At 44.8% G+C, this 27,329-nt stretch overlaps 1 protein-coding gene across 1 annotated transcript in view; it reads left to right on the forward strand.

Annotated features, from left to right (window-relative positions):
- The window catches only part of LOC311232297 (calcium uniporter protein, mitochondrial-like), a 75,800-nt gene that overhangs the window by 43,638 nt on the left and 4,833 nt on the right, over positions 1 to 27,329 (forward strand). Inside the window, exons 2-6 of the mRNA XM_084319048.1 lie at positions 11,847 to 11,916; positions 21,040 to 21,207; positions 21,926 to 22,030; positions 23,042 to 23,202; positions 25,807 to 26,010. Of these exons, the coding sequence (XP_084175174.1) occupies positions 11,847 to 11,916; positions 21,040 to 21,207; positions 21,926 to 22,030; positions 23,042 to 23,202; positions 25,807 to 26,010 (708 nt within the window). The remainder of the gene's footprint in view (positions 1 to 11,846; positions 11,917 to 21,039; positions 21,208 to 21,925; positions 22,031 to 23,041; positions 23,203 to 25,806; positions 26,011 to 27,329) is intronic.

The following is a 27,329-nucleotide window of genomic DNA, read 5'->3' on the forward strand; positions in this document are numbered from 1 at the left end:
GTACATGGGTACCTTGGTCGTGTAGTGTATCTTGTAGACCAGGCCCATTGCAAGTTGCTGTACTCTGTCGTCTACTCTAAGCCATCCTAGGTTGTCAAAGTGGGCAGGGGTGAGGTGGGTTCTAGGAGTAAGGTCAAGCAGTAGTCTGACCAGTTTGTTTTGAGATGTTTGTAATTTTGTTTTTAGCGCCTTTGAGGTGCTTTGGTACCATGAGGTGCAAGCATAGTCGTAGTACCCCTGAATGAGTGCTCCTGCCAGAGTCTTCAGGGTATTCTTGTTTACCAGAGAGGAGATCCGGTACAAGAATCGAGTTCGTTGGTTGACTTTTTTTATTACATTGGATGCCATTTTGTCACAGGAGAGATTAGCCTCTAGGATGGAACCCAGGTAGGTAATTTCATCTTTCCTTGTGACAATATTGTCACCCACTGTAACTGAGAAGCCGTCGGTCTTGCTGAGTTTGTTATTTGAACCGAAGAGAATGGACTCTGTTTTGCCCATGTGTAATGATAGTTTGTTATCAGCGAGCCATATGCAGATTCTGCCTAGTTCCGCGCTGAGGGTTTTTTCAACCTGTAACTTGTTCTTGTCAGAGACCAGCAGGGCTGAGTCGTCCGCAAACAGGAACAAGTTGCAGTCACAAGCTGACGACATGTCATTTGCATAAATTAGGAACAGTAGCGGTCCTAGTATGCTTCCTTGTGGAACACCACAGCTCACTGTGAGGGGGGGGGATAGGGTACCGTTTACCTCCACCATCTGTTCCCTCCCCTCAAGGTAGGATTGCATCCAGCTACCATGTCTATACTACTATGTGCTATGCTACCATGTCTATACTACTATGTGCTATGCTACCATGTCTATACTACTATGTGCTATGCTACCATGTCTATACTACTATGTGCTATGCTACCATGTCTATACTACTATGTCTATACTACTGTGCTATGCTACCATGTCTATACTACTATGTGCTATGCTACCATGTCTATACTACTATGTGCTATGCTACCATGTCTATACTACTATGTGCTATGCTACCATGTCTATACTACTATGTGCTATGCTACCATATTGTCTACTACAATGCTCACCGAGTGTAGCACTCAAAGTTCGACACTGTTTGACGAACAATCTCACTGACCCTTAGCCGCCAGAGGTGTACCCCTCCTGCTGACTTGTTGTACACAATTTGTAAGTCGCTTTGGAAAAGTGTGTGTGTGCGTCTGTGTAATTTCCCCTGTTAAATCCATCATGATCAGTGATGCATGAGGAACTGTAGATGCGACCTCTGCTCGACCACCGCGGCCCATTGCTTTGTTCGCACGTCTTCATTGATGGGAGTGGACGGCTCCTTCACTCCCCTCTAATGTGATATTGATTAGTCCTCAGCCGGTGGACACTGCATGGGATAAGAGTGGTTGCCAGGTCCTCAGATGTCACCAGGGCCGAGATGTATGCACGTGTTACTGGTCCCAAGGCTATTGGGTACCTTCACAAATCATGCTTGCAGCCGGTCATCATTCGCTCCCTGAAAGCATAGAATAGTGATCAAGAGGAATGAAGACGCGAGCTGCTCAGTTATACTCCAATTCTCCCCTTGAGAGTTTTATTTCAACAAAACTCTTTATCAAAACATCCATTTTCCTAATCACATAATATACATTTGTTATATTTGTCCGTCTGCTTCAGTGTCTCTGGTTATCAATGTCAATAGTTACCAAACTATTCATTTCTATACTTATATTTACATTTCTCCTTTGTTTCATTCTCAATGGTTGTCAAACCATTCACTTCAATCATTTACATATTCTTCCTTTGGGTTCAATATCAATGGTTGTCAAAATATCCACTTAAATCATAAGTGACATATTCACATTTCTCCTTTAGAGCTGGCGTCTGTGCCACCGGTATCACAGTATTAGTAGTGTCGGTACTATTACATGGTACTATTGAAACAACAGGTCATCACGTGTCACAAATCCCACTAGTTCAATGAACACCAAAGATAAACTTACTTTTACTGTTCAACTTACTTGTGGTAGTTTAAGACTGCTCTTAAACTTCATGGGAAACATTCCTTTACTTGAATTATATGCTCTTATCAAACTTTACAAAATGGCGTCTCATTAGCATTAAGCTCTGACTGGTATATTTGTGACATGTGCGTCCTCCGGCATTCTGACTCATTTCAACGGATAGCAATTACCCTTATTTCATATTTTTGTTAAGTCACCTCATTTGACATTATAGACGAATAACCTTATTCCAATTTCTAATCAAGTGCTCAGGGCCCAGTGTTGAATAAACAAGTTACAATGTACCTTAATATTATAACGTCTCTTATACCCCAGCGGCAAGTGCGCGCTGCTAGTAACTGAACTAAACGTGGAAAACGCCATCTTCCCTCGTGGCCAATGCATATCACAATGTGCGCCCACATAATTTCACATTCTTATTGACGTTATTAAACATTCAACTCATTTCACAATTCTCGTTACTCATATCACCTAACGTTATAACCTCTAACGATAGTGTTTCCGGTACTTTTTACAGTGTACTGACCTGAAAGCATAGAATAGTGATCAAGAGGAATGAAGACACGAGCTGCTCAGTTATACTCCAAATCTCCTCTGGTGTGAGAGGGCGGAAACCGTCACCTTAGGGGAACCTGGCGCATCACCTGAACTACGGTTCCGCTCTTAACTTCCTGTCTAATCAATTCTCCATCTCAAGTCGATGTGAACTTAGTTAATTATATTAACGTGTAGCTGGTAATATAAAGTTTACCACAATTCTTCTAATCATAATAATTAGATATAAACAATTGCAAAAATTGCACATATTCTTGAGAGTACTACACACGCTGGCTGGACCTCATTGATCTTCTATTTTGAAGGAATTCCATGACAACCCACCGCATTAAGTCACCAGTGAGACCTATAAATCCAATAAATCCAACATTTGTTGTATTGGGTTTTCTCTAGATCGGTATTAAAAAGCGAATGTGAATTCATATCTTTCACAATGATATTTGACTGTCTGTTAAGAATCACTATAGTTTCAGTTTAGTATCACATTCCTTCTCTCCCTGTCGTCCAATATGGTGAAAACCTATTGGATTAATGTGCCTTTTTGAATTCCCATACCTAGATATTGTGATCAATATTGAAATGGTTCCATGATATCATGTTATTTATTACCACATGGCCCACCCCTAGTCAGCGGTGTGTGCTGCAGGGTCAAAAGGTCAAGGGTGATTAATCTGCTACTAAAAGCATGCCTTTTCAGTAGGTCACTGGCAAAACCGGTTCCAGCTAGATGGGTCATGAACATTTTAATGGAGAAAGTTAATGTTCCGAATCATAGGGTCATTCATTCAGATGCAGCGATGGCCACCCCAAAGTGTAAGGCCACTAACGTTTATGTTTATTTGTACATTTTAAAGGAGCACGCCAACAGTATCGCCAAATGGTCCAGAAAGCTGCTGTAAGGCTATTGATCAGGTCCAGCAGGTCAACTCTCATCACACCCATCCTGTCTTTCTCACCCTGGCTTCCCATTAAGTCTAGGTACTTGTTTTCACATATAGAGACCATGCATGGTCAGGCACCTGTGTCCATCTGTGGCCTAATTAATCCATATCACCAGTAGGTCACTTGAGTCTCTCGCTTTAGAGTTAAAACAAAAGGTGATGGTACCTTTTTGAAGTTCCAGCTCAGACATTGTGGAACACTCATCCTATAGGCATACGGTCTGCAGTTTCTGGTGACACCTTTTAGAAAGCAGCTGAAAACTCATTTATTCAAACTTTTGTAATGTTGAGTGTTTTGTTTAAGGTTGTTATTGATTACATTTGTTTTTCCACTGTTTTGTGGTCTTATTTTTAACCCTTTTTTATATTTTGTGAAGCATTTTGTGACTGCTCTGTGAAAGGTGCTATACTAAATAAATCAACTTTACATTATGGGAAATGTGCTTACCGTCTTCTCAGAGTCGGACAAGAAGATATTATTTCCCCTCTGCGTTCAGTAGAAAGCTATCCGGCTGCAAGCTAGCCTAATTTAGCACAAAAATTGCAAGCGGATAAAGATTAGCTAGCCTAGCTGTTGGCCAAAAAGTTTTAAGCTAGGCTAGGGGTCCGTATCGGCTTCCATTAATTTGCGCTAAACTAGGCTAGCTTGCAGCCGGATAGCTTTCATCAGTGTGACTGACGACTTGGCTGCGGCTACATTGACCCATTATGTTGCTAGCTCTAAGTCTGTTTTTATTTCATTTTGAATGAATGAATGAATGAAAACTTTATTTAACAGATTGCAGAATGGGTACAATACAGTACGGCTCAATACATACAATTGTTAAGGGGATGCAGACCTGAGAAAGACGTTTGTCTTGTTTCCATCAGGGTCCCCCATTTTCAATTCATATAGACATTTATGACATACACAACATACATGACATTTATGGCATAGGGACATATAGGTGTTTAGTACTGATACATTTGTGACATAGGCGGTATTCAAATATACAGTACTGTTACCCCTAGATCCTGACAGAGTATATACATATGATGGGGAGGGGACTGTACATTAGGAGGGGGTGGGTGGGTGGGAGGGAAATATACATACGGCGGGGAGGGAATATATACATGCGGTGGGGAGGAGACTGTCTATTAGGAGGTGGTGGGGGTTTTGGGCATTTACGGTGGCCAGTTTCGAATTGCAGCCTCCCGTAGGTGCTCTTTAAGGGCGGTTTTGAATGTGGGCAGGGATTCACATTCCTTTACAGCTTTGGGTAGGGCGTTCCACATTGTTGTGGCATAATTGCGAAACGTGTTTAGTCCCTTGTTTGAGCCGAATCTGGGTTTAACATGATTTGTTGAGCTTCCTCTGGTGTAGTGGTTGTGGTATTCACTGACCTTTGGGAAGTATTTTGACATGTACATGGGCACCCCGGTCGTATAGTGTATCTTGTAGACCAGGCCCATTGCAAGTTGCTGTACTCTGTCATCTACTCTAAGCCATCCTAGGTTGGCAAAGTGGGCAGGGGTGAGGTGGGTTCTGGGGTTCAGGTCAAGTAGTAGTCTGACCAGTTTGTTTTGTGATGTTTGTAATTTTGTTTTAAGCGCCTTTGAGGTGCTTTGGTACCATGAGGTGCACGCATAGTCATAGTACCCTTGAATGAGTGCTCCTGCCAGAGTCTTCAGGGTATTCTTGTTTACCAGAGAGGAGATCCGGTACAAGAATCTAGTTCGTTGGTTGACTTTTTTTATTACATTGGATGCCATTTTGTCACAGGAAAGATTTGCCTCTAGGATGGAACCCAGGTAGGTAATTTCGTCTTTCCTTGTGACAATATTGTCACCCACTGTAACTGAGAAGCCGTCGGTCTTGCTGAGTTTGTTATTTGAACCGAAGAGAATGGACTCTGTTTTGCCCATGTGTAATGATAGTTTGTTATCAGCGAGCCATATGCAGATTTTGCCTAGTTCCGTGCTGAGGGTTTTTTCAACCTGCAATTTGTTCTTGTCAGAGACCAGCAGGGCTGAGTCGTCCGCAAACAGGAACAAGTTGCAGTCACAGGCTGACGACATGTCATTTGCATAAATTAGGAAGAGTAGCGGTCCTAGTATGCTTCCTTGTGGTACACCACAGCTCACTGTGAGGGGGGGGGATAGAGTACCGTTTACCTCTACCATCTGTTCTCTCCCCTCCAGGTAGGATTGCATCCAGCTCACTGATAGGCTATCAAAACCAATTGCTTTTAGCTTGTCCATTAGAATGGAGTGATTGACAGTGTCGAAGGCCTTTTGTAGGTCCAGCATGACCATGCCGCAGTATTTGCCAGCGTCCACCTCTTGTTTGATGTGGTCGTTCAAATAGAGGAGGCATGTGTCAGTGGAGTGGGACGTTCTGAAGCCAGATTGGAATTCGTAGATTAGGTTTTTTTCCGCCAGGTACTTTTCGACCTGTTCGTAGACTATTTTCTCCATGACTTTCGAGATGGAGGTAAGAATAGAAACAGGGCGGTAGTTGCCTAGGTCTAATTTGCTGCCCTTTTTGTGTAGAGGGGTCACTCTCGCAATTTTTAAGTCCTTGGGGACGTGCCCCTGTCTTATAGAGAGGTTTATTATGTGTGTGATGACTGGGGTGATGGCGGCTGCTGCGTCTCTGAGGAATTTGGAGGGGATGTTATCATGGCCAGTGGCCTTGTTAGGTTGGAGGGCGCTCAATTTTTTGAGTACCTCATCGGTTGTTACCATTTCAAGTTTGAAGTCGTCTTTGTGGACCCCTAGGTTTTTGTAGTATGCTACTATGTGTTCTACCCCATAATGCCCTGAGTTTGAATGAGGAGCTTGTTGGTTTGACAACAAACCAGATTCCTCTGCCAGATTTGTGTCCGTGGGTGAAATTCTAGAACTGACTGATACATTACCAATCCATCCATAAAACTGTTGTTTCTGCACAGGCGAGAAAACGTTTTCTTTCCAAAAAATCTAATGTCCTCGAATCTGTTTTGCCCAAGTGTGTCATTTTGTTCAGCTGCAGTAGCAACAGTGTGTCCCAGGCCAGCCATTGGATTTGATATAAAATCACACACCACAATAGAGCATGAGGCACTGAATTTTGTATTCACATGGAGATGGAAACTTAATGGCCTCTTAATCTCATCTTTTATATGTATGTAGTAAAAGTCAGAAAGCCTTGTGTAGATCTATACTGTAGTCTCAAGCTGAGCAGGCTTATGACTTCATCCCCTCAGCGTGGCTAGATGCCAGGTAGAAAATATAATTATGGATATTAACTTAACAGGACTAAGCCAAAAGGGTATTGGATGTGGAACAGAAAATGTGTCCTGTTGGCTAAACTGATGAAGTGTTCCCTATGAATTTATTATGGTCGATACAGGCTGCTATGTTCGGCAGAGTGATTGGGTTTTTTATTGAGACCAACCAGCAAGCATTTAACACACAGCAAGAGCACAATCTATATGAATGTTGGATATTAATTACTATTCACAGCCCCATCCCCACCTTCTCACTCGGTCTTTTAAATTCGATTATATTAAAATGTATTGTCATTATACAGCAAAAAACACTACAACGTAAAGAGGTTTGGCATCCAACCAGAGTGCAAATGTAACCTGTAAAGTGCATATACAGTACAATGTACAGGTGATTAAACTGGGTATAAAATATATAAATGTAATGAGTAATCGTGCTAATCAGATGTACAGTGTTATAGTATAATGTACAGTGATACATGTATAAAGACACTATGGTATTAAGTCATACTGGCCAGCAGTATGAGTAGTAAGAGTACGTAAGGGATATGTACAGATATAGATATAGTATCTACAGGTATGTAAAAAGGATTATATGCAAGAATATTCAGACAAATGCCTAAATGCCTCCCTATAGCCTTAAGAAAAACGACCTCATTATGCAGATCATCTGATTATAAAAATTTATGTTTTAAATACTAGTCATAGTGACTGCAGAATATACCAGTGAATTTTACAAATAAATCACGATGTTGGGCTCAGTGGTCGATGGTTGTCAGCCATCTGTGATCCTCGGCACAACACTAGTATGATGTTGTACATCTGCAAAAGGAGATGGAGTGTGCTCAGTGGAAATGCACTAATGTCTATATAGCTGCTGTTAGTGCTGCATCCTCATCTATATTAGACTGTAGATCAGGATTTACATCTCAATAAGAATGAAATACAATTTCAGGTGCATTTTTTTGTAAACGTGAATTTAAAACCCAACTCAAAACAAAAACACCTTTTTATCACCAATAACTCAATTTGCAAAACATTTAACATTCTGACAGTAATAGACTCCAAAACAAAGTCCAGTATAATTACCAAATATTTTTGAGTGTCTGTAGTCTGTGTTTTAACTTGCCTCATTTGTAGAATCTCAGGAGGTGTCCCTCTCTCTCTCCGCCATCCAAATACCCCCGGGCTGGTCCAGGTCTGATGGTTCTCTCGGTCGTCCCACATGGTCTTCTTCTTTCGCATTGTCCTTGTACATTGTTCTTGGTTCGTTTCACAACTGAAACAGGCGAACTGTCTCTTGGGTTTCTTTTTTCTTCTTTGGCCAGCGATAACGTTGCTGTCCCCACTGGAAAAACTGTCCCATAGCTGGGTGGTGATGTTCTGTAGCTTTAAAAGTCCAGTGATACTATTAGGCTCTGGGATGCTGTTGGCTGTTCTGATGGTTTCAGCTGCATCCCATAGCTGGGTGTTGGTCAGGCGCCTCTGCTGTTGACTGTCCGGTTGGGCCTCTGCCTCCTAGGCCTGGAGCAGTAGGGTCAGCTGCATCTGCCTCTGGTTCTGGAGCAGTGGGGTCAGCTGGGGTCAGCTGCATCTGCCTCCTAGTCCTGGAGCAGTGGGTCAGCTGCGGTAAGCTGGGCTCAGCTTCCTCTGGTTCAGTGGGATCAGCTTCCTCTGGTTCTGGATCAGTAGGCCGGTGGGGATTGGTTTGGCATAGAGATGGGAGGACCCCCCTGAGAAGCGACAAAGGAGGGATACATATGTGGGAGAGAGAGAGAGCGATTCAGCTCTGTATTTCCTCACTATCCATTCTCTTTCTTTTTCTCTCAGCTTCCATTTTCCACGCTTAAATTTTTTTTTTCCTGTTCTTAAAATTTTTCACATTCATGCACATTCACACAGTGTTTACAGTGCAATAAACTTTTTCTGGATTACTGTTTAACAGTTCAAAGTCGTCTTTACCTCTGTTCGGTATCCACAGTTTAAAACACGTCTTCCCTCCTGTTTGATACCCATTTCAACCCAAAAACCTCCCGCAGGGCAAACCCTCCCTCTCAGGGTGCAGTTCCCTCTCTGGGCGCAGTTCTAGGCCTGGGTCATACACAGTTTTAAAGCCTGACAGTCTTTCTTGTTTGATACACACACAGTTTAATACCCGACAGTTTTGAACCTGTAATAAAAAGCAATAGACAGAGTCAACTTAGTACAGTGCAATAAACCTTTTTTCTCTTTTTTTCCCTTTTATTTTTCCTTCTTCTGTTCATCTACTTTTTTAAATATCCTCTGTATTTTGACTTGTTCCTTCCTCATAACATCTTACCTTATCGCCCCCCCCCCCCTCCCATAGTGGAAAGCGTGCTTTAAAAAAAAAGGTCAGTTTTCTAACTTACTTAATAGAACAACTCTACGAGCAGTGCAGCTCCCAATTTCCTTTGATATTTATCAAAAGCCCAGTTCTAACCTTTTCTAGAACAAGTCACAGACGAGCAAAGCAGCGGTCTCTTCCTCTGAGTCTTTCCGCCGGCACAAACGGGTCACACATGGTGGCTGGACAGGTCACACGGTTAGGTCAAAGCGCTAATTTACATTTACATTTTCATTTAGTCATTTAGCCGACTCTTTTATCCAAAGCGACTTACAAGTTCATCAGGAAGGGTACAACTCAGCTGAGTAACAATGTTCATCAAAGTGTTGCGTGCTACAGTGTAGGTTAGTTTATTAGGACAAGTGCATGAGAGTAAGGTTAGTTAGGGTTAGATTATTTTTATTATTATTATATATTTTTTCAGATAATGATTGAAGTGCGTCTTTAGTCGACGGCGAAAGATTGGACGGGTTTCTGCTGTCCTAACTGGGTTGGGTAGTTCATTCCACCATTGTGGGGCAAGGACTGAGAATAGGCGACTTCTCTTTGATGACCCTCCCGGAGCTCGGATAGGAGTAGGTCTGAGGCGGCCAGAGGATGTAGAGCGTAGGGGTCTTAAGTAGGGATGTCCCGATCACGTGATCGGGATCGGGGCCGATCACGTGATTTTCCGAATCACATGATTATTTTTTTTTATTCAACAAACATGACCATGTTCACGTCTTAAACTCATACTGAGGTCTTAGTTTTGGTTTTAAATTGCATATCATCATTCATTTATTTATTGTCACACAGAGCAGAAGAATTTTGCCAAAACAAACCAATAGTATCCAGCTTCAGACCCAAACGCATTTCCTTTGATTTAATTATACATCAAATGATTTATGTCAAGGATTACAATGCCTCGCTTGAATGAAGTTAACTTTTCACCTGGATAACGTCAACATTCAGGGTGAATGTAATGTGAGAAATTAAGATTAAAAAAAAATATATATATATAAAAAAAAAAAAATTATCGGATCGGGAAAGATCGGTATCAGTAGATACTCAAAATCACATGATCGGGATCTGATCGGGAGCAAAAAAATGTGATCGGGACATCCCTAGTCTTAAGGGTGTGTAGTTAGAGACCATTGACCGGAGGTAGGCGGGAGCGGTTCCCTTTGCCGCACGGTATGCCAGGTCGAGGGCCTTGAAGCGGATTCGTGCAGGTCCCTAAGAAGTGGGGTGACATGGGCCGACTTCGGTAGGTTTGAGATCAGGCGGGCCGCTGCGTTCTGAATGAGTTGAAGAGGCTTGGTGGCCAGGAGGCCAGCAAGCAGTGCGTTGCAGTAGTCGAGGCGGGAGATGGCTGTTGATTGGCTAATGATATGAGCAACTGAACAGGTCATATAGACACTGAATGGCGATATGGACGGTAGGTCATGCATGAACAACTGAAACGGGTCAACACCCTCGACTCACCGTCTCCGTCCCATAGGTATGCTAGAGCGGTCGAGAAACATGGTGTCCTGCTTGCCAATCCGTGGGAAAAACCAACTGAAACGGGTCATACAGACTCAAATGGAATTAAACCTTATAGAACAGAGCAGTGCTTAAAGATCTTTGAATACTCAAAGTCCAGTCCTCGCCTTATCGGGACTGTTGCTTGAACTATTTGGAGTACCATTTTACCCTAATTTTCTTTTGAAAATATGCAGTTCGACCAGATAAAGTCCCAAATGCAAGTCACAAACTGTTGCTTGAAACTAAGTATTTAGTACCCTCGTAAGAACCCCGGAGCTAGTCTGCCAAGCACACAGTAATATATTAATTGAAAAGAACAATAGCTCTGACAGGTACTATGTCCTAGTTTAGACCTCTAATTTTTCTAATCGGGGAAAGATTTATGCTCCCCTGAAATGCTCTAACGCAATCACCAACATCTTTAGCCCGCTGGTGGTCAAGCCTCTGTATCCCATTTCAAATGAGCCAAGACGGTAAGCTGTAGGAATTCAGACGAGTCAATTTGTATATGAAAATATAGAACATAGTTTATTCCTGTGGCCAACAGAGCTCAGTTTACAATCAGACACACAAACGTCTGACCAGAAAGTGAGAGAGAGCTCTGGTCAGACATACATTAAATACATAATCGACATGACGTACATAAGATACCAGATATGACAAGAAAGGTAAACAAAAAATATGCCCTATAACTGGAGAATAGGCCAAATGTCATATCTCCTGACCTTGGTCATTGTTAAGAGACACTGTTAAGACTGTTGTATACTAGTTGATCATATTAACTAGTCAAGGCTATAAAACATAGAATAATGTATTTTAACACAGATCTATAGACATGATCATATTTCCTAGTTGCATCTCACGTTTCTGTACTGGTGATAAAGTGATAATCATTGTAGAGTTTCGGGTTTTAGTATGTGTGTGTGTGCAGTGCAGTGCATTCATTCCTACCAATAAGCCACAGCCCAGTAAAGCAATTAGATGCCATCTGTTTTAAAAAAAAAAAATTACAAGATGTGCACCCTCTACTATGCCAACATCCTGGTTTACCAAAGGAGTGAGGGATGCAGATTAGAACATAAACATATGGAGGAAATTGAGTGAGCTGATAGTAACACTCTCTCCTTTCTCTTTTTCTCTTATTTCTCTATTTCCCTCTTGTCTCTCTCTCTCCCTCTCTCTCCCGCCTCAGATTCAACAGAGGCGCCCCCTTCTGGCACATCATCCAGCTGTTTTCTGCAGTACACTCACACCCTCCAATGGTAAATGTCTGTTACTACATTTACAATAGAGCTGTGGCTTTCAACGTTTACTTATTTAAATTCGCTATACGTTGGAGAGAGAAGACTATTCTGATTCTAGGTTCTGGAATAAATCACATCTTCTCTCAGATGGTGGTCCCTGAGACTACAGCTCATCACATGGGGCTCCACACAGTCTAGTGTGTAACAATGTGGGGGTTGAAAACCACTGCAGCAGAGTAAAGCATCTGTCTAAGACTTGTAGGACTGTCTTGTAGGACTGTCTTGTAGGACTGTGTGATTGATTAATTGAAAACTTTATTAACAGATTGCAGAATGGGTACAATACAGTACGGCTCAATACAAACAACTGCTACGAGGATGCAGACCAGAAAGACTTCCGTCTTGTTTACATAAGGGTCCTCCATTTTCAATTCACCATTTATGACATACAAATATGCAGTACTGTTTAAGAAAAAGAGATCATGGCGGCTAGGTGGCGCAGTGGGCAAGGCGCTCGCCACCAACGCAGGAGATGCTGGGTTCGAGCACAGCTCTCGGCGTTGCTACCAACTTGGCTGGTCGTTCATACTAATGCATTAGGGGGTGGGAAGCTGGTGGGTGGGGATCGGACGTTGTGGACAGCGACTCCTACAGGTCGGTTGGTGCGCCTGCGCAGTAGAATCAGGAGGCGACGGGGGCGGCGTGTCCCTCCCACGCAGACCCTCGCCGCTGAGAGATCGCGCTGTGCAGGTGAAAAGATGCGACGGCTGCCTCCTCGAGTACCGGAGGGGACCCGTGATGCAAGGCTTCGTCCACATTGCAGCCGGCTTGTGGGAGGCATGGCCAACAACGTTCGAGACGGGAGGGTAGAATTGGACAATACGAAATTGGGGAAGGGAGAAAAATAGAAAATGGGGAAAAAAAGTAGATAAAAAAATAAATAAAAAAAAAGATCATAAAAAAATATATACACCCGAAGGGGAAGAAACTGTACATTGGTAAATGGTAAATGGCTGCATTTTTATATAGCGTGTTTATCCAAAGTGCTTTACAATTTGTTCCTCACATTTTACCCATTCACTCACACATTCACAAACCGATGGCAGAGACAACCATGCAAGGTGCCAACCTGCACATCGGGAGAAATTAGGGGTTAAGTGTCTTGCTCAAGGACACTTTGACTGCCCTGGAGGAGAGGGAATCGAACTGGGAACCTCCGGATTACCAGACGACTGCTGTACCTCCTGAGCTACTGTCGCCCCACATTGGAGGGGGTTGGGTTGACATTTACCAGGGCCAGTTTCTAATTGCAGCCACCCGTAGGTGCTCTTGAGAGCGTTTTTTTTTTTTTATCCACTTTTTCTCCCATTTTCTATTTTTCTCTCATCCCAATTTCGTATCATCCAATTCAACCCTCCCCTGTCTCGAACGCTGTTTCTTGCCTCCCACAAGCCGGCTGCAATGTGGACTAAGTCAGGAGTAGGAGTCGCTGTCCACAACGCCCGATCCCCACCCATCAGTTTCCCACCCCCTAATACTGCCAATGTGTATTAGTACGGACGACCAGCTAAACTGAAAGCAATGTGGAGCGCTGGGCTCGAACAGGCGAACCCAGCGTCTCCAGTATTCGTGGTGAGCGCCTTGCCCACTGCACCACGTAGCCGCCCTCTTGAGAGCGGTTTTGAAGGAGGGTAGGGATTCACATTCCTTTACGGCTGTGTGTAGGGTGTTCCACATTATTGTGGCATAATTGCGAAATGTGTTTAGTCCCTTGTTTGAGCCTAATCTGGGTTGAACATGATTTGTGGAACTCCCTCTGGTGTTGTGGTCGTGGACTTCACTGACCTTGTGTCTTGTAGGACTGTGTCTTGTTGGGCTGTGTCTTGTAGGACTGTCTTGTAGGACTGTTTTGTAAGAATCTGCTTAAAGTAACAGAAAGATGGCGTTTACCCAATAAGGACCATTCAGAACAAATACTCAAATCCTTGACTCACGTAAGAGTAGAAATACTCAAATCGTTGACTTACGTAAGAGTAGAAATACTCAAATCCTTGACTTACGTAAGAGTAGGAATAGAGCTGTGCTTCTCTGCCTGAACCTGATTAAAAGGGCCGGCTGTTATTTCTCTAAATTCCCGGCTTGAATTTGGTCAGATTCATAAATCTTTTATATGAGCCCCTGACTCATAGTGAACATGTGCTTCGCCACTGGACACTCACTATAAGGGCCTAACTTGATTAAACAAAACAATAAATCTATAAAGCCCTGAGGAGAACATAAGTTGGAACCGGCTAGAACATGAGTTGACGCATCTGTGGCTCATGAAGGCTAGTTCAAGTTCAAGTTCAAGTTCTTTAATAGTTGTCATACAGAAGTACAGAATACTTTCATACAAAATGCTTCTTACTGTTACGCTCCAGAGACTGTGCTAGACAAGATAGTATCAAATAACATAATAACATAATATAGCATGAATTTAGAAGAAGAAAATGAGGTCACAGTGTTCGGTATAGACATATGTACAATGTTCTGAGTTACCATATAATATACAATACACAATACTATGCAGTGTACTAATGTACAGTACTATCTAGTGCAAAGCAGAAATGGGATGAGGTACAATTTTAGGTACAATTTACAGTAAGGTGTACGAGTTGTAGTGCAATCCTTCATCCATAAATATAAAGTGTGGGGAGTGGGTGCTACAGTGTGTTTGTTTAAAGTGGGTGTGTGCTATAAAGTGTGTGGAGTGGGTGCTACAGTGTGTTTGTTTAAAGTGAGTGTGTGCGTGTGGATGTGTGTGCTATGTGCGTTTGGTGGTTGTTGTTGTGTAGTGTTCATTCATTGTTCGTTTAGCAGCCTGATGGCCTGGGGATAGAAGCTACTTCTGAGTCTTTCTGTGCTCGCCTTGAGACTCCGGTATCGCTTGCCTGACCGCAGCAGTTCAAAGAGGCAGTTGTTCGGGTGACTGGAGTCTTTAATGATTCTCTTAGCCTTGCCCTTGCAACGCTTGTAGTAAATGTTCTGGAGGGTGGGGAGCCCCCCTCCAATTGTGCGTTCGGCTGAACGTGTCACTCTTTGTAGTCTGCTTCGGTCTTTTGCAGTGCTGTTCCCAAACCAGGAGGTGATGTTGCCGGTCAAGATGCTCTCTATTGTACATGAGTAGAAGTTCTTAAGGATCTTCTGGCTGACTTGGAACTTCCTTAGGCGCCTGAGGAAGTAGAGGCGTTGTCGTGCCTTCTTCACCACACTGTTAATGTGTGTGGTCCATGTCAAGTCCTCGGATATGTAGGCTCCGAGGTACTTGAAGCTGTTGACTCTCTCAACCGGTGCCCCGTCGATGCTGAGGGGGCTGTAGTCCTTGACCCCCGACCTCCTGAAGTCCACAATCATCTCCTTTGTTTTGCTGACGTTCAGGGAGAGGCTGTTTTCCTGGCACCATCCCGCCAGGACCTTGACCTCTTCCAGGTAGGCCCTCTCGTCGTTGGCAGAGATCAGGCCCACCACCACTGTGTCGTCAGCAAATTTGACGATTGTATTGCTACTCCGCTGAGCCACACAGTCGTGTGTGTACAGGGAGTAGAGGAGGGGACTCAGAACACAGCCCTGGGGGGCCCCTATGTTGAGGGTGATGGATGAGGAGGTGCAGTTGCCTGCTCTCACCACCTGGGGTCTGCCAGTCAGGAAGTCCAAGACCCACTGGCAGAGGTCATAGCCCAAGCCCAGGTCCCTGAGCTTGGCTATGAGTATGGAGGGGACTATGGTATTGAATGCCGAGCTGTAGTCGATGAATAGCATTCTCACATAGTTCCCCTGCCTCTTGTCCAGGTGTGATGCTGCTGTGTGCAGCACATGGGATATGGCGTCCTCCGTGGACCTGTTGGGGCGGTATGCAAATTGCAGGGGGTCCATGTTGATGGGGAGGGAGGAGCAGATGTAGCCCTTTACTAGCTTCTCAAAGCACTTCATGGCTATGGAGGTGAGAGCTACAGGGCGGTAGTCGTTGAGGCAAGCAGGCTTGGATTTTTTGGGTACAGGGATAATAGTGGACTTCTTCAGGCAGGTGGGGATGACAGCCTGTTCTAAGGACAGGTTAAATATGTCAGTGAATACTGGGGCCAGTTGGTCGGCACAGACTTTTAGGACGCGGCCGGGGATGCCGTCCGGACCTGCTGCCTTCCTGATATTCACTTTCTTAAAGGTCCGCCTCACCTCATGCTCTGTTACCCTGAACACTGCGCCTCCATCAGCAGCCGACCCCCCCCCCCCCCCATTGCCGAGGCTTGTGAGCTGGTGTTGTTATTACCAGCATCAAACCTTGCATAGAAGGTATTGAGGTCGTTTGCTAAGGAGATGTCACTGTTCAGTTTGAGGGAGGCGCCTTTGTAGTCTGTCATCGTTTTGAGCCCCTGCCACATAGCTCTAGAGTCAGCTTGTTCAAACTGGAGTTCAATTTTATCCCTGTAGCGCCGTTTGGCCTCTGACACTGTCCTCCTTACGTTGTGTCGCGCCACCTTGTGGTCATTCATGTTGCCTGCCACTAGGCCGTCATTGTATGCTTTGGTGCGCTCTCTCAGAGCTTCACGGACGGATTTGTCTACCCAGGGTTTTTGATTTGGGTAAACTTTCATTTTGGTAGTGGGGATTGTTTCTTTCACCCTAGTACAAACATAGTCCAGCACTGTCTCCGTGTAGGCATTAATGTTATCTGTGTCGCGGAACACAATCCAGTCTGTGTGGTGAAACACTGACCGGATCGTCTCTTCTGACGTCAGATCCCATTTCTGCACCTCTCGCGAGACTACGGGAGTACTTTTAATTCTCTGTTTGTACTTTGGTGAAAGAAAAATTGACGCGTGATCTGATTTACCAAAGCCACTATCAGAATGAGCCTTGTAGCCACCTTTAAATTGCGTGTAACAGTGATCTAGGATGTTACCGCCTCTGGTGTTGCAAGTCACATGCTGATAGAAGTCAGGCAATACCTTTCTCAGATTGGCGCTATTGAAATCTCCCAGTACTAAAATGGCGGCGTTAACGTTAGCCACTTGTATTCTATTTACCTCGTCGTGTAGTCTGGAGAGCGCAACCTTGTTGCTGGCTTGCGGTGGAATATACACTCCGATCAGGACGATCGCCGTTAACTCCCTCGGGAGGAAGAAAGGACGACACTTGATGGTTATATATTCCAGTTCTGGGGAGCAGTGGTTGGATATTTCCTTCACGTTCGTTGGATCACTCCAATTTTTGTTAAACATGAAGGCAATACCTCCTCCACGTTGTTTACCGGACTCTGATGACCGATCCTTGCGATGGATAAAGAAGTGATCCGCTGGTTGAATTGCGTGATCTGGAACCTCCGGTGTGAGCCATGTTTCGGTGAAGCAAAGGACATTGCAGTCCCTAACGTCTCTTTGATATTGAATCCTTGCTCGGATGTCATCCAGTTTATTGTCTATTGATTGTACATTGGCTAGCAATATACTGGGCAGTGGTGTACGGTGGCGTCTGGATCTCAGCCTGTTACGGATCCCAGCCCTCTTTCCTCGTCGTCTTTTCCTGGGCTCTGGGAACAAAGGGTCTGGTCCTAATCTCCGGAGAATTTCTTCAGGCCATTGATGCGGTTCGGAAAGCTGATCCAGCGAGTAATCCAGTTGGTAAGTTTCCCGTAATCCAATGTCTATGAGTGACTGACGGTCATATACATTAAATGCACCAACAGTTGGTACGCACAAAACTCTAAAAACTATAAATATTAACAAAAGTAAACACAGTCTCGACGGAGCGAACAGAGAGGCAGCCGGTCGGAGCGGCGCCATCATCAACTACTACTCGTCTGATCCAAAAATAGAATGTCCACAAGGTCTGTTGCAATAATACCCCAAATGGGTTTATTTACACGAAACAATAATCAATGCACAATTTGCATTGATATGAAGTAAACACCAATGGTACTACCTTGCACAACATAACATTCCTAACTACAAACAAAACGATTCACCAAACAACGATGCCGTGGCGACGGTCAAAAACTGTTAGGCTCTGCCGGTAACCAAACATTTTTAGTATTGCCTATTTTTAAACTGAATCAAACCGCACTTGTTTGCTCTGTCTATTTTATTATTTGTATTACTGAATGAACCCGTAAAAAGGGGGGCCTATTGGGATGCTAAATCCTAATGTGAAACACCGTGATTTACCTTACCTTGCTACCTCTCATGACCGCCGTATATATCCCCCCACAGGCAAATACTGGCAAAGCGCTGGTGGAACTACACGACCACCTCAATAAACACCAGATCAAACACCCAGACGCGGCGACGATCGTGGCTGGTGATTTCAACCAGGCGAATCTGAAGAAAGTGATGCCGTCCTTTTTTCAGCACATCGCCTGCTCCACAAGAGGGAAGAGCACACTCGACCACTGTTACACCCCGTTCAGAGCCGGCTACAAGGCGGTAGCAGCTCCGCCATTGACGGGGTCCACAAGCTCGAGCGATCACGACTCCATTTTATTATTCCCTGCCTACAAACAAAGATCACGTGATGCCGTCCTGTCACGTGAGACAAAAAAATTGAATGACGAATCAGAGGCCACGCTCCAGGACGCACTCGCAGACACGGATTGGGATATGTTTTGAGGAAGTGCCAGTGACGTCAACGAGTATGCAGATACCGTTGTGAGCTTCATATCAACACTCGCTGATAGTATTGTCCTCACGAAAAAGGTGCGGGTTTTCCCAAACCAGAAACCGTGGGTGGACAGTACTATTAGAGCAGCCCTGAACTCTCGCACCACTGCTTACAACCTGGGCAGAGAGTCAGGAAATATGGAAGAGTACAAGGCTTCAGTCTATACTCTGTGCAAGGCTGTTAAACTTGCTAAGAGGTCATATGCTGATAAACTGGAGACACAAATGGCACAAAACGACACAAGAGGCTTGTGGCGGGGACTGAAGACAATAACTGACTACAAAGTCAGCGCCCCCTCAATGGGGAGCGACGACGCCTCTCACGCGGACAAACTCAACTCTTTCTACGCTCGGTTTGGTGTAGACAGTGGCGCCGCTAGCTCTCCGGCTAGTGACGTCACTGGCGCGCCGGCTGTTGTGGAGGGGGGGGGCAACCGCGGGGGGGCGGGGACGCTCTCTCGTTGTCGGAACACAGTGTGAGAAGAGCATTTATGCAGGTGAACACCAGGAAAGCGGCAGGCCCAGATGGTATAACAGGACGCATACTTAAGTCCTGTGCCAACCAGCTAGCCCCGGTGTTCACCGCCATATTTAATCAATCCCTGGCGGAGTCAGTGGTCCCTGCCTGCTTCAAGATGTCTACCATCATCCCTGTACCGAAGAAACCCTCCCCAACATGTCTCAATGACTACAGACCGGTGGCACTCACCTCTGTGGTCATGAAATGTTTCGAGAGGCTGGTCAAGGACCACATTTGTGCCTCCCTCCCCAGTGATATGGACCCTATGCAAGTTGCATACAGGACAAATAGGTCCACTGACGACGCGGTCTCCCAGGTACTGCACAGCACCCTCTCTCACCTTGACCGTCAGAAGGGGGGCTATGTGAGACTGTTGTTCATTGACTACAGCTCAGCGTTCAACACCATAGTCCCCACCAGACTGGTGGACAAGCTGATCGAGCTGGGTCTGAGCTCTGCCCCGAGCGCCTGGGTACTGGACTTTCTGAGCGAAAGACCCCAGGCGGTCAGGGTGGGGGGTCAGACCTCCAACACCATCACCCTGAGCATCGGGTCCCCCCAGGGATGTGTTCTGAGCCCCCTGCTGTACTCACTCTACACACACGATTGTGTGGCCAAGTTCAGCTCCAACTCCATAGTGAAGTTCGCAGACGACACAGTGGTGGTGGGGCTGATCTCGGACAACGACGAGAAGGCCTACCGGGAGGAGGTTGAGGTACTGGAACGCTGGTGCCAGGACAACAGCCTGCTCCTGAACATTAGTAAAACCAAGGAGCTGATCGTGGATTATAGGAGAGGACAGCAGGAGACACACACACCACTGATGATAAACGGGGCTACCGTGGACAGGGTGAGCAGCTTTAAGTACCTGGGGGTCCACATCTCAGAGGATCCGACATGGTCAACACACATAGACACAGTCGTAAAGAAGGCGAAGCAGCGCCTCTACCACCTGAGACAGTTAAGGAAGTTCAGAGTATCGGGGAAGATACTCCAGTCCTTCTACTCGGGAGCTGTAGAGAGCATCTTGACCGGAAACATCACTGCCTGGTATGGAAACAGCACGGCACAGGACAAGAAGGCCCTACAGAGAGTGGTGCACTCAGCCGAGCGTACCACGGGTATTGCACTACCTCCCCTGCAGGTTCTATACAACAAGAGGTGCAAATCCAGAGCCTGCAGAATAATGAAAGACCCCCACCACCCCAATAACAGCCTGTTCCAGCTGCTGAGGTCAGGCAGACGCCTGTGAACCCCAGCTACTAGGACAGAGAGGCTTAGGCTCAGCTTCTTCCCCCAGGCCATCAGAGCCTTGAACAATGAACACTGAGTGCCACAGAACACTGAACTATCCACACACAAGCACACATGAGCACACACACGACACGCACGCTGTGCACGCTCACACACTAGCAGCCACTTTAACACTTTAACATGAGCGGGCACACACTCATGCCGCACACACCCACACTTATGGCCAAAAGGAAAGGCCACTCTAAATTAGTATAACAACAGTAACAGTGTATTGCACTACCAAAGCTACCTAGCATGTCCTATATGCTCTGTAAATAACTATGTACAGATACCGAGATGTCCCACCATGTTACCTGTTACCTGTTTATTGCACAATGTTGTTTTTATTGGATTCTATTATATGTTGTACCACTGTATTGCACATCGTTGCGGGCAAGACCACCCGCATTTCATTGTATACTTGTATGCCGTGACAAATAAAACTCTTGACTTGACTTGACTTGACTCTCTATCTTTTTTTATGCTCGCTCATGCCTGTATTTTTTTACGGCTGTGAAGCACTTTGAACTGCAATTTCTGTAATGAAAAGTGCTATACAAATAAAGTTTATTATTACATACAACCGCATGTGCAGCCTCTAACCCCCCCCCCCCCCCCCCCCCGATTGTGTCCTAGATGTGTGTTTGCAGTACAGACACGGACGTCCGGTGCTGGAGGTCCTGATGCCCTCTAGGAGTGAGAAGTGTCTGTTCTTCCTGAGGCCCATGCTGATGAGTGTAGGTGACCTCATCAATGACCTTCAGAGGGAGGACCCTGGAGTCACAGCCTCTGTGCTCTGCAAGGGTACGACACATGCATGAAGACACACACACACACTGTATTGTACTTAAAGGAACACTCCCAACATTTTGGGAAATTAGCTTATTTGCCATCTACCCTGGAGTTAGACAAGAAGATACATACCTTTTTCATCTCTGTGCATGCATTAGGCTTAGGGAACAGCCACACCGTTAGCCTAGCTTAGCATCATTGGAAGTAGGTTACACATTTAGCCTAGTTCCCAACAGTCACGAAACACACAAATACATAGATGACACTCACACACATCTTGAATGTACTGAATGCATGCATACTTATCTAACACACACACATGTACGCAGGGGACACGTGTACACACACACACACACACACACACACTGTATCGTACTACATAAACCTCAAACATACTGACACAAACTGACACATACAGGGGCACACACAGACAAACACACACATACCAATCTAACAAGTATACAGGGATACACACACACACACATACCAATCTAACACACACACGCATACACAGGGATACACACACACACACACACACATACCAATCTAACACACACATAAGTACACAGGGATACACACACACACACACACACACACACACACACACACACACACACACACACACACACACACACACACACGTACACAGGAATACACACACACACACATACACACGTACACAGGAATACACACACTTGCATACTGACAGTCTCCTGTCTCGTCCTGCCAGATGGAGAGCGTGTCTCCAACTCCACACTGATAGACTCTCTGTTGGACAAGAACTTTCAGCTTGTCATCAATGACATTGTATATAATGTCCGTTCTCCTGAAAGAGGTACAGGAACATGTTTCTCTACAACTCAGTTTTTATTTTTTATTTTTTTTATTTTTTTCATAATTCTAAATCTGCTGAAAATGATGACAACATTTGCCATTGTAAAAGTATCCAACAATAATAATTATTTCCAACTGCTGTATCACTTTTCCTCCTGTCGCCTCCTCTCCTCTTCCTACTGCTCATACTGTTCCTCTCATCCTCCTAATGTTCCTCTCATCCTCCTCCTACCGTCCCTCTCCTCCTGCTCCTCCTTCTCTCTTCCTCCTCCTACTGTCCATCTCCTCTTCCTCATTCTATTGTCCCTCTCCTCTTCCTCATTATATTGTCCCTCTCCTCTTCCTCCTCCTACTGTCCCTCTCCTCTTCCTCCTCCTCCTGTCCCTCTCCTCTTCCTCCTACTGTCCCTCTCTTCCTCCTCCTACTGTCCCTCTCCTCCTCCCCCTCCTCCTACTGTCCCTCTCTTCCTCCTCCTACTGTCACTCTCCTCTTCCTCCTCCTCCTGTCCCTCTCCTCTTCCTCCTACTGTCCCTCTCTTCTTCCTCCTACTGTCCCTCTCCTTCTCCCCCTCCTCCTACTGTCCCTCTCTTCCTCCTCCTACTGTCCCTCTCCTCTTCCTCATCCTACTGTCCCTCTCCTACTCCAACTGTCCCTCTCTTCCTCCTCCTACTGTCCATCTCCTCCTCCCCCTCCTCCTACTGTCCCTCTCTTCCTCCTCCTACTGTCCCTCTCCTCTTCCTCCTCCTACTGTCCCTCCCCTCCTCACCCTCCTCTTACTGTCCCTCTCTTCCTCCTCCTACTGTCCCTCTCCTCCTCCCCCTCCTCTTACTGTCCCTCTCTTCCTCCTCCTACTGTCCCTCTCCTCTTCCTCCTCCTCCTGTCCCTCTCATCTTCCTCCTACTGTCCCTCTCCTCTTCCTCCTCCTACTGTTCCTCTCCTCCTTCTGTCCCTCTCCTCCTACTGTTCCTCTCCTCCTCTTTCCTCTCCTCCTCCCTGTCTCTCTCTATGGTAGAGAGTGTGTCCAGCGATAAGGCCGTTGTTGTGGATGATTTGAAGTACATGGTTCACCTGCTCCATGCTGCTCTGCACCAGTCAGACCACCACCTGCTGAAGGAGAGGCAGCTACTGGAGAAACTGGACGTCCTGAAACAGCAGCTCTCGCCTCTGGAGAAGGTGAGACCCGAGACTCCTCTCTCTCCTCTCTCTCTCTCACTCTCTCTCTCTCTCTCTCTCTCTCTCTCTCTCTCTCTCTCTCTCTCTCTCTCTCTCTCTCTCTCTCTCTCTCTGTTATGTTTTCTCTTCCTCTTTGTTTCTCTCTATGTATATTATGTTCTCTCTTCCTTTCTGTCCGTCTCTCTCGCTCTCGCTCTCTCTCTATGTATATTATGCTCTCTCTCTCTCTCTCTATGTATATTATGCTCTCTCTCTCTCTCTCCTCTCTCTCTCTCTCTCTCTCTCTCTCTCTATGTATATTATGCTCTCTCTCTCTCTCTATGTATATTATGTCCTCTCTTCCTTTCTGTCTGTCTCTCTCTTTATGTATGTTATGCTCTCTCTTAATCTCTCTCTATGTATGGTATGTTCTCTCTTTCTGTCTCTCAGTCTGTCTTCTCGATGGCTAGGCTGTGCTCGCTGAGTCTGTACCTAGTCAAGGATCTTCTCAGTTTTGGGTCAGTCACAGTGCTCAGGTATTCTGCCACTGTGTACTCTCTGTTTAGGGCCAAATAGCATTTCAATTTGCTCTGGTTTTGGGTTGATTCTTTCCAATGTGTCAGATAGTTTTCTTTTTGTTTTCTTATAATTTGGTTTAGTCCAGTCAGTGTGGTTTCTGTCTGGTGGCTCTGCTTGTGTTTGTGAGCAGAGTCCCAGAACCATCTGGCTGAGTGGGCATCTCTCAATGGTCTCACTGTAGGTGAGGGCTTTGTTGTGGAGTGTGTCTGGGTCACTTTCTTTTAGGTGATTGTAGAATTTAAATGCTATTTTTTGGATTTTGATGATTAGTGGGTATCTTCCTAGTTCTGCTCTGCATGCATTATTTGGTGTTTTCCGTTGGGTGCAGAGAATGGATTTGCAAAATTCTGCATGCAGAGTCTCAATTGGGTGTTTGTCCCATTTGGTGAAGTCTTGGTTTGCAAGTGGGCCCCAGACTTCGCAACCATATAGGGAAATGGGTTCTATGACGGAGTCTAATATTTTGAGCCAGATTTTGAATGGAATGTCTAACTTGATGTTCCTTTTGATGGCATAAAAAGCCCTTCTTGCTTTGTCTCTCAGGTCGTTCACAGCTTGGTTGAAGTTCCCTGTGGCACTGATGCTAAGGCCGAGATAAGTGTAGTTTTTTGTGTATTCTAGGGAAATTTTGTCTAGGAGGAATTTGTGTTTGTGTTGTTGTAGGCTGGGCCTTTTTGGAATATCATAACTTTAGTTTTGGTTAGGTTTACTGTCGGTGCCCATGTCTGGGAGAATTTGTGCAGATGATCAAGGTGCTGCTGTAGCCCTTCTTTTGTTGGAGACAGCAGCACCAGGTCATCTGCAAACAGTAGGCATTTTACTTCTGTGTTTGCTAGGGGGATGCCAGGTGCTGCAGTTTGTTCCAATGTTTTTGCCAGTTCATTTATGTATATGTTGAAGAGGGTTGGACTCAGACTGTACCCCTGTCTAACCCCACGGCTTTGAGGAAAGAAGTCTTGTGTGTTTGTCCTCAATGCTCACAGGCCCTGGTGTTGTTGGTGTACATTGACTTTATGAGGTTGTAGGTTTTCCCACCAATGCCACTATCTAGCAGCTTGTACAGCAGACCCTCGAATTGAGTCAAATGCTTTTTGGAAGTCAACAAAACAGGAGTATATTTTGCTTTTATTTTTATTTATTTGGTTGTCGATTAGGGTGCTGAGGGTGAGAATGTGGTCTGTTGTACGGTGGTTTGGTAGGAAGCCAATCTGTGATTTGCTCAAGGCATTATTGTTTGTAAGGAAATGTATGTGGTTGATGATCATACAGAGGATTTTTCAAAGGTTGCTCTCTCTCTCGCTCTGTCTCTCTCGTGTTGTTTTGGATGACACCCTCATTATAGCCTGACTTTTACACACATGCATGCAAAAGCGCTTATGGAAACACAAACGCACGCATTTGAATGATGTGTTCGTGTTGTACACATAAATTACCAGCGAGGGACGTAAACATTTTAAATGCAGTCAGATATTCATACATTTCAGTTGCATGTGCACTCATCTGACTGACGACTCTCTCTCTCATCTGACTGACAACTCTCTCATCTGACAACTCTCTCTCTCTCTTATCTGACTGACAACTCTCTCTCTCATCTGACTGACAACTCTCTCATCTGACAACTCTCATCTGATAACTCTCTCTCATCTGATAACTCTCATCTGACTGACAACTCTCTCTCTCATCTGACAACTCTCTTCATCTGACAACTCTCTCATCTGATAACTCTCTCTCATCTGACTGACAACTATCTCATCTAACGACTCTTCATCTGATAACTCTCTCATCTGACTGACAACTCTCTCCTCTGACAACTCTCATCTGACAACTCTCTCTCCTCTGACAACTCTCTCCTCTGACAACTCTCATCTGACAACTCTCTCTCTCATCTGATAACTCTCATCTGACTGACAACTCTCTCTCTCCTCTGACAACTCTCTCTCTCATCTGATAACTCTTTCTCATCTGACAACTCTCTCTCTCCTCTGACTGACAACTCTGTCTCCTCTGACAACTCTCTCTCTCCTCTGGTATCTTTTCACCATCCAGATGAAGGCCCAGATCTCCCGTAGGGCAGGGTTCCAGACATCCAACGCCCTGTGGGGGGGCATGGCCCTGCTGTCCGTGCAGGGAGGGGCCCTGGCCTGGCTCACCTGGTGGGTGTACTCCTGGGACGTCATGGAGCCCATCACCTACTTCCTTACTTACTCAACCAGCATTGGAGTCTTCTCATACTATGTCCTCACCAAGCAGGTGAGATCACAGGACACTTGTTTAATTCAGTAAAGATGCCGTTTGATTTAGTTTGTCTGTCCTCAACAAGCAGGTGAGACAAAAGAACACTTATTTAATCGCCTTTTTGCTTTTTTTTCTCTGCAATATTGAGATTTTGTTATATTTTGCTTCCTTAACATGTCTTATTTCAAACTAGTGGCAATAAAATATCAAACACACAATTAGTTGTTTATTTTACTTTATTTTGTCTGATTGTGTCCATAGATCACAATTACAATACAGAACTTTGAGGGTTTTTTCTCAAAAATGCATTTTACTTACACACAAAGACATGGAACTCCATTTCCCTAGTACCTACACACACCAAACTTTCTACATTTCTTCCCATCCATATCCTGCTTCTAATTACAGAAGGGTTTGTTGATATATCATTCATGTTGGTGATTCGTGTCTTGGCAATATATGCAAATGTGCGGACATTTTATGAGGAAGTGCCTCATTTGCATACATACACATAACATGCGGAAAACTTGCAATACATTTTTTCTTACATATGTACACAAACAGACTGGGAATGTTTCATAGTGATATCTATTCAAATATTTGTTTTGCCTATTAGGGGGTACTGTCTCACCTTAATTCAGTAAAGGTGCTGTTTGATTTAGTTTGTTTTGAGTGTGGTCGTTGATTGGTTTGATTTTATATGGTTTTAATAAAACATCACCTACCAGCATTGGATTCTTCTCCTACTGTATGTCCTCACCAGCATTACATAAAATTACAGCCTTGAACTCTGAAAAAGCATAGTTTTCATCAACTTGTCTACGGTTTTGTAAGCTTTTATTCTTTAAAGTAACTGCTGGATTCAGATAAATGTAGTGGGGAAAAAAGTAAATGGAGTAAAAGTAGGATACTTCCTTCAGAATGTAGTGGAGTTAAACTCCTTAAATGGAAATACTTTAAATAGGGTCAGGACTCCCTGGAAGAAGAGATCTTGTATCTCAATGGGACATTCCTGGATAAATAAAGGATAAATAAAATTTAAAAAAGGGCAACATGTACGTCAAAACCATACTTGAGTAAAATTTTCAGTAGAAGTACTTGGTTGCTTTCCATCTCTGGTGGCAAGTGGTTTCAGAAGCCACCAGTGATCCACTGTAGCGACCGAATGAAAAAGCTAGTTTTGTTTGCCGTGACTAGTCTCGCCTGATTTATCTCCACACTGCGAAATGCCTGGCAGAATCCATTATCATTGTGCACTGGGGGGGGGGGGGATAAAAAACACTCTGGGTTGATGAACAACCTAATCGCAATCATCTAGGGCAGTGCTTATGGCC

This window comes from Notolepis coatsorum, assembly GCF_963971535.1.
Source record: "Notolepis coatsorum genome assembly, chromosome: 7".
NCBI lineage: Eukaryota > Metazoa > Chordata > Actinopteri > Aulopiformes > Paralepididae > Notolepis > Notolepis coatsorum.